The sequence below is a fragment of the Pseudonaja textilis genome, chromosome 1 (assembly GCF_049901715.1).
Source record: "Pseudonaja textilis isolate UNSWEBS1 chromosome 1, rPseTex1.2, whole genome shotgun sequence".
NCBI classification, from domain to species: Eukaryota; Metazoa; Chordata; class Lepidosauria; order Squamata; family Elapidae; genus Pseudonaja; species Pseudonaja textilis.
This window is the reverse complement of record NC_141990.1, coordinates 159,622,002-159,637,825: the sequence shown is the minus strand read 5'-3', so window position 1 is coordinate 159,637,825 and position 15,824 is coordinate 159,622,002. Positions and strand designations below refer to the sequence as shown.

General features: G+C 37.7%; 1 protein-coding gene across 1 annotated transcript; it reads right to left on the bottom strand.

Annotated features, from left to right (window-relative positions):
• Positions 1-415: 415 nt before the first annotated feature.
• On the bottom strand, positions 416-15,433 carry FTCD (formimidoyltransferase cyclodeaminase). Its single transcript, XM_026707799.2, has 14 exons — positions 15,303-15,433; positions 14,030-14,213; positions 12,881-13,009; positions 11,987-12,075; positions 10,269-10,448; positions 9,935-10,072; positions 8,477-8,608; positions 7,155-7,216; positions 6,175-6,304; positions 4,102-4,263; positions 3,801-3,844; positions 2,454-2,592; positions 2,191-2,286; positions 416-968 (listed from the first exon to the last, which is right to left on the bottom strand). The coding sequence occupies exons 1-14, from the start codon at positions 15,354-15,356 to the stop codon at positions 882-884; spliced, it is 1,626 nt and encodes a 541-aa protein (XP_026563584.1). The 5' UTR covers positions 15,357-15,433; the 3' UTR covers positions 416-881.
• Positions 15,434-15,824: the final 391 nt, after the last annotated feature.

Sequence of the window (15,824 nt, the reverse complement as noted above, 5' to 3'; positions counted from 1 at the left end):
GAGAGTTGACGCTGCCAATGTCCTCAGAAGTAACCCCTGCCCTCCTCATCTTTCCCACTGGAGATGGAAGTCTCATACCGGCTTGCAAAGGGTGTTTTCCTTCAGGTTCTCCCTGAAAGAGCATGGGGCTTGTTTTGTCCATATACAAAGGCTTAGACTGTCTTCCAACTTTTGGAAAACAAAGACCTCCAAATATCAGATAACATTAGTCAGCTGAAATATTACTGCACAAACAATTTTTCATAGAATTATGAAAGTATATACTTATAAAAGAGAAAGTGTCATAATGAGACAAGGGAATTAGGATAAGAATTAATGCAGTACATCTGTCCATTATCATAATGTCACAGTAGTATATATATCGAAGCACTGATGTATATATTAGGACACAAAAAACCCTCCTCATAACCAGTCCTTATTGAGGACAACATGATTTATTTCCACTTTACAAAATTCCGCCTAAGATACACTTGTCATTTAAATAATGAACCAAAGGATTGTGCTGGAGGTCTCAGTATTTTCCTATCAGAAATTTTGTTTAATCTAACAATTTTGGCATAATGGCTGAAACAATAGCTATATAGCTAATATTTTTAGTAGTTTTAAAGCTTTATACAGAAGACTTTTGAACATAGATGTGTCACTGAAAACTTCCTTCATACTGCTATCATGATTATTAAGATGGGATAATAGGCAACAAAAAGAGGTCCCTTTTAATCACACCAGAAAAACTGGATGTGTAACAAAATTCATGCATGTATAGGTTAGAAAATTATATATTTTTCTTTTTCTCAAAAGGATCAGATCTGTCTGAATGTAGCTAAACAGTACAATATATAAGAATTTTATATGTTTAACCAATTGGTTGTAAATACAATATTTCATGTTGCCCGCTTGTCCAAATTATCTAGGATAACTGTTGTATTCTTTTGGGCTTCCTCCAAGAAGTAGGAAATATTCCTGTGCATCTGCAGAAGAAGGAGGAGAGGGAGGGAGGGAGGGAGGGGGAAGAGGGGTAGAGAGAGAGAGAGATTTATTACTTTAGTCCTGAATTACTCATGGAGTAGTATTTTGCATAGTCAGGCTCAAATTATCCTATTTGGACACATTATGTGAGGACTCTGCAACTCAGTTGCCAGATACAGTAAGAAAAGCACTTTTTCCTGGATTGATTTCAAACTGTATAATACTATATGATAAGATTATGCAAAAATGATAGCATAAATATATTAATATATAAGTATAGCAAAATAAAAAAGGAAGATCAGATTCTCAGAATAGAATGTTGTAGATCAACTGCCATAGTGATTACCATGCATAAAATGTGACTTAAACACAGCATGTATATCTCAAGAGTAGCCAATTAGTGTGAAGCAATAAAGCAAAATAACAGATACCTATATTCAGTCAGGCAGAAAAAAAATAGGGGTGGCTGAGGAAGGAGACATGAGACAATAACAGGGTGAGGTGGGAGCTTTTTCTTTTAAAACTATTTTGACTCAAAAGACCAGTTAAAATTGGCAAATCCCTGACAAGTAGTCTTAGTAGTTTAAGGCACTATTTCCCAATTTTGGCAACTTTGAGATACATTGACTTCAACTCCCAGAATGCCTCAGCCAGGAATGCTGGCTGAAAAATTATGGAAGTTGAAGTCCACACATCTTAAAGTTGCCAAAGTTGAGAAACAGTGCTCTAAGGGAAGTGAGGTCTTCATCATGAGGGGGACGTTTAGTGAATTTTTTGAGTTACTATGGTGAAGCATTCATTCCCTACCATACTTGAACTAAGTAAGGCATAGTTACAAATAAGTTACAAAGCATGAACTCAAACTAAAATTGAGAAAGGGGACAATGACTGTTAGACCTGGGGACATCTGTCTAAAAACTGTATCATATGTTATCTTTTAGACTTTCTTTAACTGTGAAACTGTGTTTGAAACTCTTGACTTTAAGAATGGTATCATTTAAGTCATTTGGGAAACACCTTCTGTCAAGTGTCTCTTATCTTAGAGAAAAATGTAAAAAAAAACCAGAGTCTAGCAAAGGAGTTACCAGTCCAACTCACACCACCCAGAACCATTCAAATAATCTCAACCAATCTTAACATAGCTGCAGAACTGTTTCAGCCTTTTAAGAATACAAACTAATGCTAAATTGTCCATAGTTTTAAGCAAATGTGAACAATTCCTACCTGTTGAGTGAAATCTTCATCTGTTATATCCTTCAAGTTGGTGATGACATTGAAATAGGCCCCAAACACACCTGCTTCTAAAGCTTTAACTGCCACCTAAAACCAGTAACAGAAGAAGAGATCCCGGTGACCAGGGGGAATGGAATCTACCAACTTCATGCAGTCAACTATGGCCTCAACAAATTTGTGGCAAGAGTTCAGCTCAATAAAATAACTAGTTACACAACTGAAGATCAGATCTGTCCTCTGGGCAGCACAAATACCTGGATATCTGATTTGCAGGCTATGTTTCCATGCTGTGCCATTTCTTTCAAAAAAGGCCATAAAGAGTTAATTTTTTCTGCCAAGGAGAAAGGGACATCAACAGCATTCTTCAGGCCTAGCTGCATGGCTGTTGTACGCCTGCAGACACAGAATAATTAAAAAATGAAATAAATCTGGGAGGATTATCTTGCCCCAGGGAAGCCCAAAAGAAGCAGCTATCAGAGCATCTATCTTGCAGTAAAAACAGATTAAGAACTACCAGACTACTAGCTGCAGGTCATTGTCCTATACAGCTGTCTCCTCTTGGACTGAAGGTCTGCTATATTTTCTACTTGGTTTCTTTTCTTTTACAATTGTGCAATTAATGCAACAGTAGTCTGAGCCATCCTTATATCGAGAAGTTCATAATCCATTCAGCCATTACATCTTTCAGTGACTATTTCTCCGCTGTGTGAAGCAAGACCTCATTTCCTCACCCCCATAAGGTTTTCCTTCTTTTCTCTTCATTGTTTAAAAACATCTTTATCTTGAAAAGTAGAAATATTACTATTTTCTTTACAACTTATGAAGCTAAACTATTGATTCTTATTTGCTATGAAAATTTGTTTGGCCCTACATGGGACATGAGACCCAATTTGGTGTAATGGCTGAGGCACTGGGCTAGAACATAGGAAACCACAACATTAGTCCCTAGTATAGCATAAAATATACTAGATTAACAAGTAAACAAATATTGCCACTCACTGAGCATTTATTTACAGAATTTAATAAAGGGCAGTCTGACAGTTAGAGTAGGATAGAAAAAGATTTGTCTTCAAAGATCACATTGGTTACAATATTCAATAGTGGACACTGCATGGAGCTTTCTCCACTGCAAAATAACCATTTGCATCATTTCCTAATGCAGCCTGGATTTAGGCAGGAAGAAGGAAGCCTAAGACTTTTTGCTTCTTCTCACCAGCCTCAGGGAACAAAGCCCATTTTTACTTCCATCCACACAGGAAAGTCAGCCATTTGGATATGAAGAGAGAAGGAAACAAAGGAGCACCCTGCTTTTTGCTGCTGGTCAGCTGATCTGCAGGCAGCTCATTGGACAAATGTTGCACTCCTTGTCTTGCTGCACCTTAAACAAGTTTTTTTTAAACAACCTTAGACTGGATTTATGAGGCGAACTAAGATTCAGTCACTCACAGATCACTTATGATTTAGATGTACTAAGAACTTTAACAAGAAATCATAGAATTCCACCAAAACACTTTGGAACATCTTGGAACACTTTGAGCAAGTTCTGAACTGCTATGAAAGCAAGTACTATAGTTTCATGTGAACAAAAGGCCCGGTAATACCTCTCTTTCTCCTCAGGGGTCTGCTTAGGAAGTTTCATAGCATCCTGTAGAGAACAGAAACACATATTTAGGCTATTATTCTAGGGAATATAGGATAGGCATGGAGGGTAAGGCTCTAAGATAGATTCCCAGAACTTATTTTAACCTTACCTTTCATATGCACTCCACCTTTTCCCTCCCAAAATACAGCCCTCATTAAGCAAAAAGCAAACAACTCCCCAATTCCATCCACATTCTTCCTGTCAAAAGATACAAGATGCACAAAATACAGGTTTGCTGAAAGTATGAACGCTTCACTCACCATGTAGCTGCTGAATGCCAAGGAGTCCCTGTCTACTATAGCAATTAGCTGATTCATGGCCTGATGAAACGGGGGTATGAGTTGCCTCATAACCGGGTCCAGCTCTTCAAATTGACGCTTTCCATATGTCATTAACCCCACCATGCAACCAAGTGCTGCTCCCTAGAAGGAAAGACCTGATGCTCTGAAACGGCTTTGCCACACAGAAAGGGGAAAAAACAAGATGTCTACACTTTCCTAATTTCACCAGAAGACAGGGACTTTTTATGTTACATCAAAATACTGGGGAGAAAAACTGCTTGAGAGGGAGCGGGAGAAGGAGAGTGGGAAGGGGAGGGGGGGAGAGAGAGAGAGAGAAAGAAAGAGGGAGAGGGACTTCCTTACCTAATACCTGTTCACTTTGGGAACCTTCCCCAACTCTTGAACCCTCTTGCATCCTGGTGCACCTTCTCCAATCCACCTCTAATCCTGACAGTCTCTGAATGGTGTTGTGTCTTTCCAATACTTTGCATATCCACCACATATGGCAGAATGCTTCTTCTATCTTGTGGCATTTTCCAGCACTGATTACCATATAATTTGCCTGCTTTGGCCATTATTGAGTTGTATACCATCTGTTAGATAATTTACACTAGTTTTCTCTCAAATCATAGCTTCTTCAATAAGTCTTCCCATTGTTGTATTGAGACAATGTCTTTGAAGTTTTGCATCCAATTTAACATAAATACTTTCATTTTTTCTATCCCTGTATCAAAATTAATTAGGAGGTTATATATAGGTGATCCTCATTGTCAATAAGGATCTGTCATTTTCTTAATATGCCTCATTTCTAAGGTCAGATTTTATTCTTCCAGCAATTTGTAGGTACATCAAAATTTTCCTCTGTCTTTAGTCTATTCCATGTTTGCACATGTAATTATACTTTTCTTACTGTAGTCATCTCCAACATGAAAAGTATTCTCACAAAAGACTAATGATACAATTATTGGGCACTATTTTCTGTGAAGAGTTCTGTATTTTTTTCAACCTTTATTTTATAAGTTGTTTTTCAGGTTGTGTTCATCTTTTGTCTCCCTATACCATATGGAGCCCACTAGCTAGGCCAGCTCCTTCCGATAGTAACATTCTGCTGTCAAACAGTCTGTTCTAGAATACAGGTTACATGTTTACAGTTTAAATTAGAATACAGTTTAAAACTAGAATACAGTTGGGAGAGCAAGGCCACATTTGTTTTTTGAAACTAGTATGTTTTATTCTACTCCAAATAAACTTGTTAAATTTTTCTTGTCATTGTTGTAAATTGGAATTGGAATTTACCCCATTTGACACATTTCAGTGTCAAATACATATGTGTGTGTTTGTGCATATCATATGTCTGTATGTACACATCTACACACACACACACACACACACACACATGATTTATTAAACCTTATAGCTTTGTATAGAAAAGGAATGAATGTACAGTTGGAAAACAACAATTAAAACATTTTGTTCTAAAACTGTGATGTAATGATGTTCTGGGAAGAAGTAATTGCACATAACAATCTGATTATGGGACATTTGTTAATATTTTTTGATATCCATATTATTTTGAATTCCAGGTAGTTTTCATTTAGCGACTGTAGCATTTAACAACAGTTCACAGTTAAAATGATGATGAAAAAGTAACATTATTATCTTCACAGAGCTGCAAAGTAAAGAAAAGCTGAAGGAAGATCATAAGCACAATTACAGTTTAATTGATTGAATTAATTTCTGGAATTTGTGCATCTATGGCTCATACTCTTCCTGAGGAAAAAATCCCTCAGAGGCTGATTTCAATGTCATTTGGCTGGCAAATTATTTAGCTACACTCAACCAAAAATACAGAATAAGTAATTCCAGGGATTATCAAAAACAGGAAAAGTTTGCACTCAGTATTTGCTGAGAGCAATTTATTTTCAAGTTTCAAATCTTGCTGGTGGAGTTCAGCATTACTGTATATCACCATTACAGAAGAGGTCCTATGTGAAATCACTATTTAGGACAGTAGTTTTAAAATGGGGTATTGAAGTACCGGTAGCTACATACCAGAGATGATATTGCTGCTGATACTGATCCTCCTCCAGGAGCAGCTGATCTTGCACCAACTTTCTGCACAAAAGTGTGAAGAGACAAAGACACCAGACTGTCTTTTTCTCTGTCATCCTTCACCATGTCCCTTCCGAAGGTAAAAAGCATTTGAAAAAAATCACTTTCACAAACTATAAAATGCTAAGGGGTCCTTGGTATTCTCTGAGTTTGGGGTTTTTCTTGCAGATATTTCATTATCAGACTAGGTAACATCATCGGTGCACCTAGTCTGGCAAAGAAATGCCTGCAAGAAAACCACCAAGTTAGACAACACCAAGGATCCCACAATTCAGCCTGATGTACAGATATTCTCTTCTATTGGTACAATAAAATGCTGCTGATTAAAAACAAAGTGAAGTCAAGAAAGGAGTGTACCCTGATATCTCTGCTGGATATAGGAATAGAGATTCTTTGGTTCGGGAAATGATCCAAAGTAACAAGAGGTTATTTGAGACAGAAAACTATTAGTTCATTTGGAATAGGGTGTTGAGTTTCCCAAGCAAAAGTAGACCCTTTGGGATCATAGTGTTATGTGAATTAAATAGCATATAATTAAATTAAATAATTATTTAATGAAATCTTAAACAGATGCAATACATATTTGCATAATTATAAACTGGAAATGAAATGTTTTACATCTTTTAATTTGTGCTTAAGATACACAACATGCTTGTTGGAAACTTGGCTATTCTTCTGAAAAAGTTAAGAAGTAGCAGACAATGTCTGTTTCTCCAAATTGCACTTTTATTTCTGGCTCCATAAGTTAAGACCTATTTATATACAATATAAATGGATGAAAAGCACGCTAAGGATTTCATTATATGACACATAATACGACTTCATTATATTAGAAATCCATATATCATCCATCCAGCCAAAGTCTTCAAACATACACTATCACCATACAACCAACTGTGAGAAAATGAAAATATCCATACTCAATTATGCGCTCCTTAGGACTGAATGGAGACAAAGAATCCAAGCCCAATCGATTAATTACCTGAGATTCAAGAATACAAATTCATAGATGATTATCTTATTAAACAGAAATTAGCATTTGAAACAAATGAGGGTCTTCTGTCCCTTATTTTTCAGTTCACATTACACTGAACAAAACACCATCAGGACAGATACTGGAACAGTAGCACCTGGGTTTTGCAGATCGGTGACTACTGATTTTATTCTTCTGAATCAGTCCAGTGCAACCTGTTCCATTTCTTCGTGAAATCCATTTGACAAGCAAGTAATCCATACTTGTAAAATCACAATGCATTCACCCTGGCAACTATTGCCCACTTAAGCATACTTAGCTCAAGTGCTTAACTTGAGCTAACTGGATCTAGAATGGAAACCCAGAATGGATAGATAGGAGAGGAAACTCAGAAATACAAGTTTCAGACCTGGTCTCTTTGCCACAGATCATTATTTTATTTTTTCCTCATCTTTTGACTATGAAATAAATCAACAAATCCAGCATTAGACTGTGAGAAATACTCAGAGAAATGAGATTGCTGCTTATTTTCGTTAGCTCATTCAAAAACTATATTAGAATTAGAATAGGATGCAATTCACATGGCCCAAATTTCTATCCTGCAAAAATAGCTGCTTTGAATGTTCCACTTTTGCTCTTATTATTGCCAAGATATCCAGTTGTTCTCAGATAGTTTGATGAAGTTTTTCAGGGAAAAGATCTAGTAATCAATTTTCAGAAAATAAAATAAAATCGTCTTTCCCCAAAACCAAAGAAATTGAAGTGAATTATGCATAGGCAGAAGGTTGAGCAGCTTGAGCAGTATTTGGCTCTAGTCATCTAGGAACAGGGTCATGGAAAGCACATGTGGATTTTGTAAACATACAACAAAAAGTACTTCAACAAATTTAAATTCTTATGTATCAAATATCAAAATGTGACATTCTAGAACAATGATGTAGTTTACTTGAAGCCTAAGCCATATTCATAATAATGATTTACTAGATAAACCACAGTTCACTAGATTTACACAACATGATAAAATCAAACAAGCCACATTTACTACAGTGTGGGATCCCATTCTCTAGGTAGGTTAGGTGATAACAAAGGAATAAAAAGTATCTTCAAACTAAGAGTTTAGAAATATCTGTCATGAGAAATTAAAGGAAAATCATTCACTGCAGATTGAATTATTTTTGAAAAGGTAATGAACTTAATGCATTTTATAGGACACATGAGGGTTTTTTTTTGTTATATAAAATCAAGATATAAATAGATATCAAAAGTTACCAGTCTAATTTTATGTTCCTCCTCAAGGATGAAGATATTTTCTTTCTTGATATAAAATTCTGCTGCATCTAACATGGCCTTTTTAGGAATCAGTCCCACTAGCTGAGATCCTACCACTGGCAGATTGAGATCCTAGAAATAAAACCAGATATTTTATAGCTAGTCAGCCTACAGTCCAAGAAGCCACAGGAGCCATGTCCACAGAGGCTGGCTGAGGCACTAGATCTGGATCAGGAAATAACCCAAAATGTAAGCAGCTACCATCATCTCTGAGCATTCCTTCTAGCAGATCTACCCAAAACTGTTTTTCATTTTTAGCTGCTGTATTTATATACATCACTCCAATAACATCACTAGTTTACAACAATTGGAATATTTCATTGCCACAACATTGTTACACGTTATTGCCATATTCCTCCTTCGGTCTCCTTGGGTTCCCCTAGGTCTTTTCCCATTCCTACCTGTCCCCACAGACCTTAGGACTAATTCCCATTCCACTAAGCCTAACATTCTCCTCCTCACTTAACTTTTGAGCCTTTCCAGAGCATTGAAATGGGTTGCTTCTTTGTGCAGCTGCATAGTGTGGCTCCCAGAGTGGACACCTACCCACAAAATGGCAGCTGCATTCAGGTCACCACTGTGTGGCCCAGGAACAAATTGCTTCATTTTGCTGCTTTAACAAGGACTGTGCAGCTCTGCAGAAGCTTTTGCAGCATTCAAAAGCCTCTGTACCACCGTGCAGACCCCTTAAGGCAACAAAAGAAACCAACCATAAGAGGGCGGGATGAAATGGCAACCACGCTGACAATCTGCTTTGTTTTTGTGCAGTATTCAGAAACGTCTCATTAAGGCAATAAAACAAAGCAGTTTGTCTGCTGATCACCATTTTGTCCCACAGAAGGCAGAATAAAATGGCGGTCAGATCTGTGCAGCCCAGGAACACATGGCTTGCCCTCCTTCCCCGTTATCAGGTCCAGAGAACTTCAAAAGGTAACTGCTATGGGTGATGGACATGTGGAGAGGAGGCCTAAGCACTGCGAAATCATGGCAAGAGGGGAGGAGAGAGGTGGGGAGCATTGTAACATCTGTGTGGTCAGTCATAAGGGCAAATAACCACAGGGATGTTGCAACTTTGAAGCAGGGTTGTAATGTAATTTTGGATATCTGTTGTAATTTTGAATGTTCCTTAAATAAACTTAATGGGGGTGGGGTGGGAATAAGTGCTTTCCAACTAGCCAAATTCTGTTGTCAAATATCTATTGTCACAATAAAAATAGTATTACTATCCATGATTTTGATTTCCTGCTTTGGATTACTTTGAAGAGTTGACAGTTACGTAAAAATGAATAAAAGAGCTCCAGGGGGGAATTTCAGACAGGACTTCCCAAACCCAGTGCATTTTGCTCCACTTCAGCCCAATCTCAGATTCATTCAGTTGATCATCTTTGTACCACTCACCTTGGCATCCTTGCAAACTTCTTCATAGACCACATGAAGAGGGGTGGTTTCAAAATCCAACAGATTTGTAGAGACTTGAGCGATGTTTTCTTCATCCAAATACCATCCCATGCCTTGCACCTGTTTCAACCGCCCAGGCTGTAAGTGAGAAACAGAGAAGACTCTGAAAAGCAAACAAGTTTGACCTTTTGTACTAGATTCCAATTTGTTGATCTAATGTATTTTTTTAAAAAAAAAGCAGGACCCACAAATCTGATGTCTGCCTAGTCTTGTTTTGAAGACTTTATTGGAGTGCAGAATTGGAAGACTTACAAGCCAACTTTCCCTGGAGTACCTGGTTCTTACTACGGCCCTGTTCCCGAATGTTAAGTGCTATCCGATGTGCCAGTTCCTTTGTGCACAGCAAGTTGATGTTGTATGCAATGAGGAATTTTCGTGCTCCTGTTACAGTGGCTCCCCATCTTGGAACAAAGGTTGCAGGACCAAAATCGGGAGTCCATTCTGCCTTTTCTAGCTTGAGAGGAGAGAAAGTAAAGAGTGCTTTTACTTTAATACTATGAACATGCTCTTTGCCAAATGTTATAATTTGCTGGGCAATAACATTCTATGGAAATGATTTGACACGAAGTGATTTCAAAATCAGAAAAGATTGTTCTTCTATGGATGATAGCAATATATTCAGGGGTGGGATTCAAATTTTTTAACAACTGGTTCTGTGGGCATGGCTTAGTTGGTGGGCGTGGCTTAGGTGGTCATGTTATTGACTGGGTGTGGCCAATTCAATATCACTATATATACAATATATACATATACTGTATAATCTTTTTTTTTCTTTCAAGAACTTAGTGTGTATTTTTAAGGGAATGTACCAAGCAGAATTTGGTTGATAATAGTTATGTGTTATAAAATAGAGGTCAGAAAACGAATGGTATAACTGTAAAGGCATAATTTAAACTTTAAACAAGATTTCAATGGATAATAATTAAAAGATACAAAGATATTACATTCCAGTCTAGTAATTACAGGGGAAAATGTGTTTTATGAGAAAAGAAAATATGAAATTGTAAACAGGACAGACAAAAGTATAAAAATATTGATTAGAAAGATACTGAAAATTAGAAGAAGATATGTAATTGAACTTAGAAAGGAATGAGATAATTAAAAATAAGGTTACAGAAAGCAAGGAAAGGGGAAAAACTATTGAGAAAACTGTGAAAATAGTTATAAGATATGGATTAGAATACATAAGATGAATATGTATGTATGTATGAATTGAGTTTATGTCTGTATGGAGAAGTGATAACCCGGGAGCATGCTGTTCTCAAAAAAAGATATTTTATTTTTATTTGTATGTTTTGTGAAAACCCAAATAAAACTCTATTTAAAAAAAAGTATGAGAAGGAGGGAGGGAGGGAAGGAAGGAAGGAAGATTATGAGAGTGAGGGAGGGTCTGAGGGAAGTGCTGTCTTAGCACTTGGTCACCAGCATCCCTGCTGCCTTTTTGCCATCCCCTTGCCCCCTTCTCTCCTGGTGGTCTCCCATACTATTGCTGAGAATCCTTTGGCTACAAATCCAGGCTTCCTCGCAAGAAGAGGGAGTGGGCGTCCCTCTGACCCACAGACTTTGCTCTTCCACACACACCACGAGGAACGTGGCCAAAGACAGCAAGCACAGTAGCAGCAGCTTTGAGGAGGAGGTAAGTGTGGCCAGGTGCCCCCTTGGGGAAGCAGGGCTGGGCTGGGCACTTGCCCTCCACTGCCCAGGGCTCTGGGCAGCCTGTGCTGCCATCCGGGGGTCCTCTGTGTGACCTGAGAGGCAAGCGTCCTCTGGTGGACAAGAGTTTGGCTTTTGCCCTGGTCTTGCCTTCCTCCACTAGAGACATCCGGGCCTTCACAGGCGCCCCCTGACACAAGTGATGTTGAACTGGCAATGCCCACCCCAGCCACACTCACCCGGCCCCCTGAGGTCAACCACAACCCTGATAAGGCCCCCAGTGAAATCGAGTTTGACACCCCAGTATAGCTAATGTTAAAAATACTATTGTTATCTTACTTTCTCAGGCAGAGCTTCATATTCCCCTGCTCGAATAGCAGGCAAAGATCTTCTGCTCTCATTCAGAGCTGCTTCACCATATAGGTACACTGCAAATAAAGACTAGATTAACTGAGAGTTGTCATCTTGAAATCTAAACAGCCCGGTTTGCAAGAAATTATTGGTACATCAAAAGAATGGATCGGAGGCCTAGTAGCTGTACTAACTTGCGCTGCATAATGTTAGGCTTTGATAGTCCAGTTGAGATTTTGAAGGCCTTCCTTTCTCTCAGGAGCCCATTCCCTTTTTATCATTTTTATACCTGCCATTTGCTTTCCCTGGGCTTCTATCCACAACCCCATATCATAATTTAGAAGGTAGAGCAAGGCTAAAAAAAAAAAAAAGTCAGGGGTTCCATCTGCAAGGCCTTGCCTGAAGAAAATTTAGAGACTGAAAATTAAAATAATTTTACCTATGGGAAAACAGGATTGCTTCACTGAAATGGGGGAGAGAGCATGAATTGGAATGTCCTTCTTTGGCTGATAGCCCAGTGCTTGCCTATTATGGGTGTGGTAGTAGAACTCCAGTGCCATCTTCTGGCTTCACACTAAGTGTTCTCCAGCACTGGAATACTGGCAGCTTCAGAACAAAACTGAGCACTAATTATTGCTCATATAGGAAAAGGAAATAAGATTTAATAGTCTATTCAGAACTTCATCACAGCAGAGTAAGAGACTTCCTCAAAAGGTCTGCATAGACCTTTACTCAAATTTGATAGGCATGTTATCACTGAGCAAAAAGATCACAGACAAAACAAAGGCTCCTTTCTGTGAATGGTCAAATAGAATTTTAAATTGAAATTGATTAGTCATTGCAGTCTTTCAGACCCATCTTATTTTTCCATGATAGGCTCACCAGGAACGTGCAATTCATCTGCTAAACATTTTCCAAAGAGATTAGCAGAATAAACACACTCTTGCATGGTAACGTTCCTCACAGGAATGAATGGGCAAACATCCAGAGCTCCCATTCGGGGATGCTCACCTGTATACAAAAGCAAAGCATTAAAATGTGTAACAAAATCAGAAAGGAGCTCAGGAAAAAGTAGTCATAAAACAGAGAAAATATAAAGTATGTTTTGTTTTCATTTGTTGGGAAATATTGAATAAACTATACCAGTGGTCCCCAACCTTTCTGGAACCAGGTAACGGTTTCATGGAAAACAATTTCTCAATGGACCAGGGTATTGGTGGTTTTGCATACAATTTAGATCCCGCACATGTGCAAATGAAGCTTCACTCACTTGCCCGCCATACGCGCCAGACCTGTTGGAGTTGGGGACCCTGAAAACTACTAAAGGACCAAGTTAACATTGATGAACACTGTCAGGTCTGGGGAAAGTAACTGATTAACCTTTGTGTATTTGCTTTCAGAAACATTAGTTCCAAGCAACGCGTAGCATGTCACAAATTCAGGGTCGTACCTTCTTACTAAAAGAAGCAAAACATGGATATCTTTCTCCTGAAATTTTACTCTTTTGAGGCAAGACTTGGCCAAATTGGAGATGATACACATTTCTATATTTCTACATTGGTGTCTATCACATTCATATGCCAAGCAGTCTAATTGTCTAATCACACACCTTTTACGCCTGTCAATCCATCTCTTCATCAATATTTGTAAGTGTGGCACATTCAAATCTTCCCAAAAATATAAAGACACATTGTATAAAAAAGGACGGAAGTGTTTACTTAGGTAATCTTATATTTATCTTTTTACAAATCCTCTAAGCAGCAATCTGTATAATATTGCACTTTGGTTTTACAATATTTTTATGAGATTCATCAAGGCTATTCAAGATTCCTGTCTGAGCAGTGATTTGAGGTTGGGCTCCAAAATCACAAATCTCGCATATGGCATTATCTAAAAGGTCAGGACCCAGAGAACTTTCATACTGAACCATTTAGAGATATGATCAGAGTTGTTGCAAGGTTACACCCCTATATCCCAGGTCCTTTTGCTCATACATTGACTGTCATAATTTGGCTCCTCTTCTCTGATTACCTTTATGTTTTGCCATGTCAATAAACTGAAAAGCAATTTTAGCTGCATTCAATGCACCCACAACAACATCCTCGGGACTTCCAACAAAGGTGTAAACGGTCCGATTAGTGGAAGAGCCTGCATCTACATCCAAGAGGAGGCAACCCTTTGTTTGAGAGATGGCCTTGCTAATCTCATCTATCACCTGTAGCAGAGAAGAGACAAAGAGCTTGAAAAGGAAGCACTTGATATACCTCAGTAAATTACAATCACTTGCCTTAATTGGAAACTAGATTGTCATGCTCTTACAATTAGTCTAATTCATTTTACCCTGGAGAATATAGGAATAAACCTTCCCCTATCACTTCAAACACTTATAGTAGAATCCACTGATTAGGACTCAACTCAAGAGTAAATTAATCAAGTTGAGGAACTCTTACAAAAGACAACAATTCCTAATCTAGTGAATGAAACTGTTTCTTGTGCACAGCACTGATTGCCTAGTTTGGTATCAGAATAACCCATCTCTCCCTTAGATAGTTTTAAAGTGAAGGCTGGTTTCTGTTTTTTAAGTGAAAAATATATAAATAAATATTTATGCCACATAAAAATAAAAAAGTTTAACCTCACCTCATGGTCTTTTTCTTAGTTACTTTGTAGGAAGATAATGCTTCACATCTCCCAAAATATGTTTTCTTTGTAGTTTACCAGCAGTTAGCCCTCACTCACTTTGGTAGTTTATCAGCAGTGGTATGTACCTCATGATATATGCAATTTATTAATGCATGCTAATTTAAAATCTTGTTGCACAGATATTAGTGTCCATAGATATAGAAGGCTTATTTTCAGTGACTTGTGAAACATTTCCAATATATTTGATCGTATAGGTATGATAGGTACGCTTCTGTCAGCTCCACTAGATGAACCAGACTATGAAATCAACTCCACAGGAAGACCAGAATTACATTTTATTGTGATTGATTGTAGTAATAAAATTTTGCAAGTGTGGTTGTGTTGTGTCACCTTCTCCTTCTTAGAGTTCATTGAATTAGGAAGGTATTTGCTGAGTCACTTTCAAATGTTATCTGGTTATTTTGGATCTTTAAAAATGCTTCACTCTCTTTTGTCTTCAATCCTGTGTAATTCTGTCAAGATCATTTTCCTTACACTTTATAGTTTATTCAAACAGCTCAGGACTATAAAACTTACTTATAAAAATGGGTTTCATAATTGTCTCGTCTTTTACACAGCAACCCAACAGGTTTTCTTAGAAAGAAAATTATGTAGAACTTACCTTTTTATTGTTTCCTTCAGAGAAATTGGGAACACATTCCACTAATTTTGACATTATTCTAGTTGGAAGCTTGTCCTTGTTTTAGATTTATGAGAATCCTGGATGTATTTTTCCTTCTGCTTTTTTGCTTTAAAATGAAAGTAAGTTTGTGGCTTGTATCTAATGGGATTTCTCAATCCTCATTGTTTCTCATTAACCAAGGCACACCAGCTACAAAGAATTTTGCTGGCACTTTGGACTGACCCTTTTTAAAAAAAAATTTAGCTGTAGCCTTGTTCATCAACGTTGGGGTTCAACAGCTGCAGCTACATTTAAAAGCAGAGCATTGCTGAAAATATATATTCATGCTGCTCTGTAAAAAATTGAATGAAGATAAATAGAATTCTTAATTTTTCTGATTGACAGAAGGATCTTTATCTCCATCAAAGTTATAAGTAGAATAGATGTTTTTCCCCATGCACTGACTTAACAGGAAAATTGTGCTAATTTTAGAGACAATGCACTACAGTATTATTCAATTAG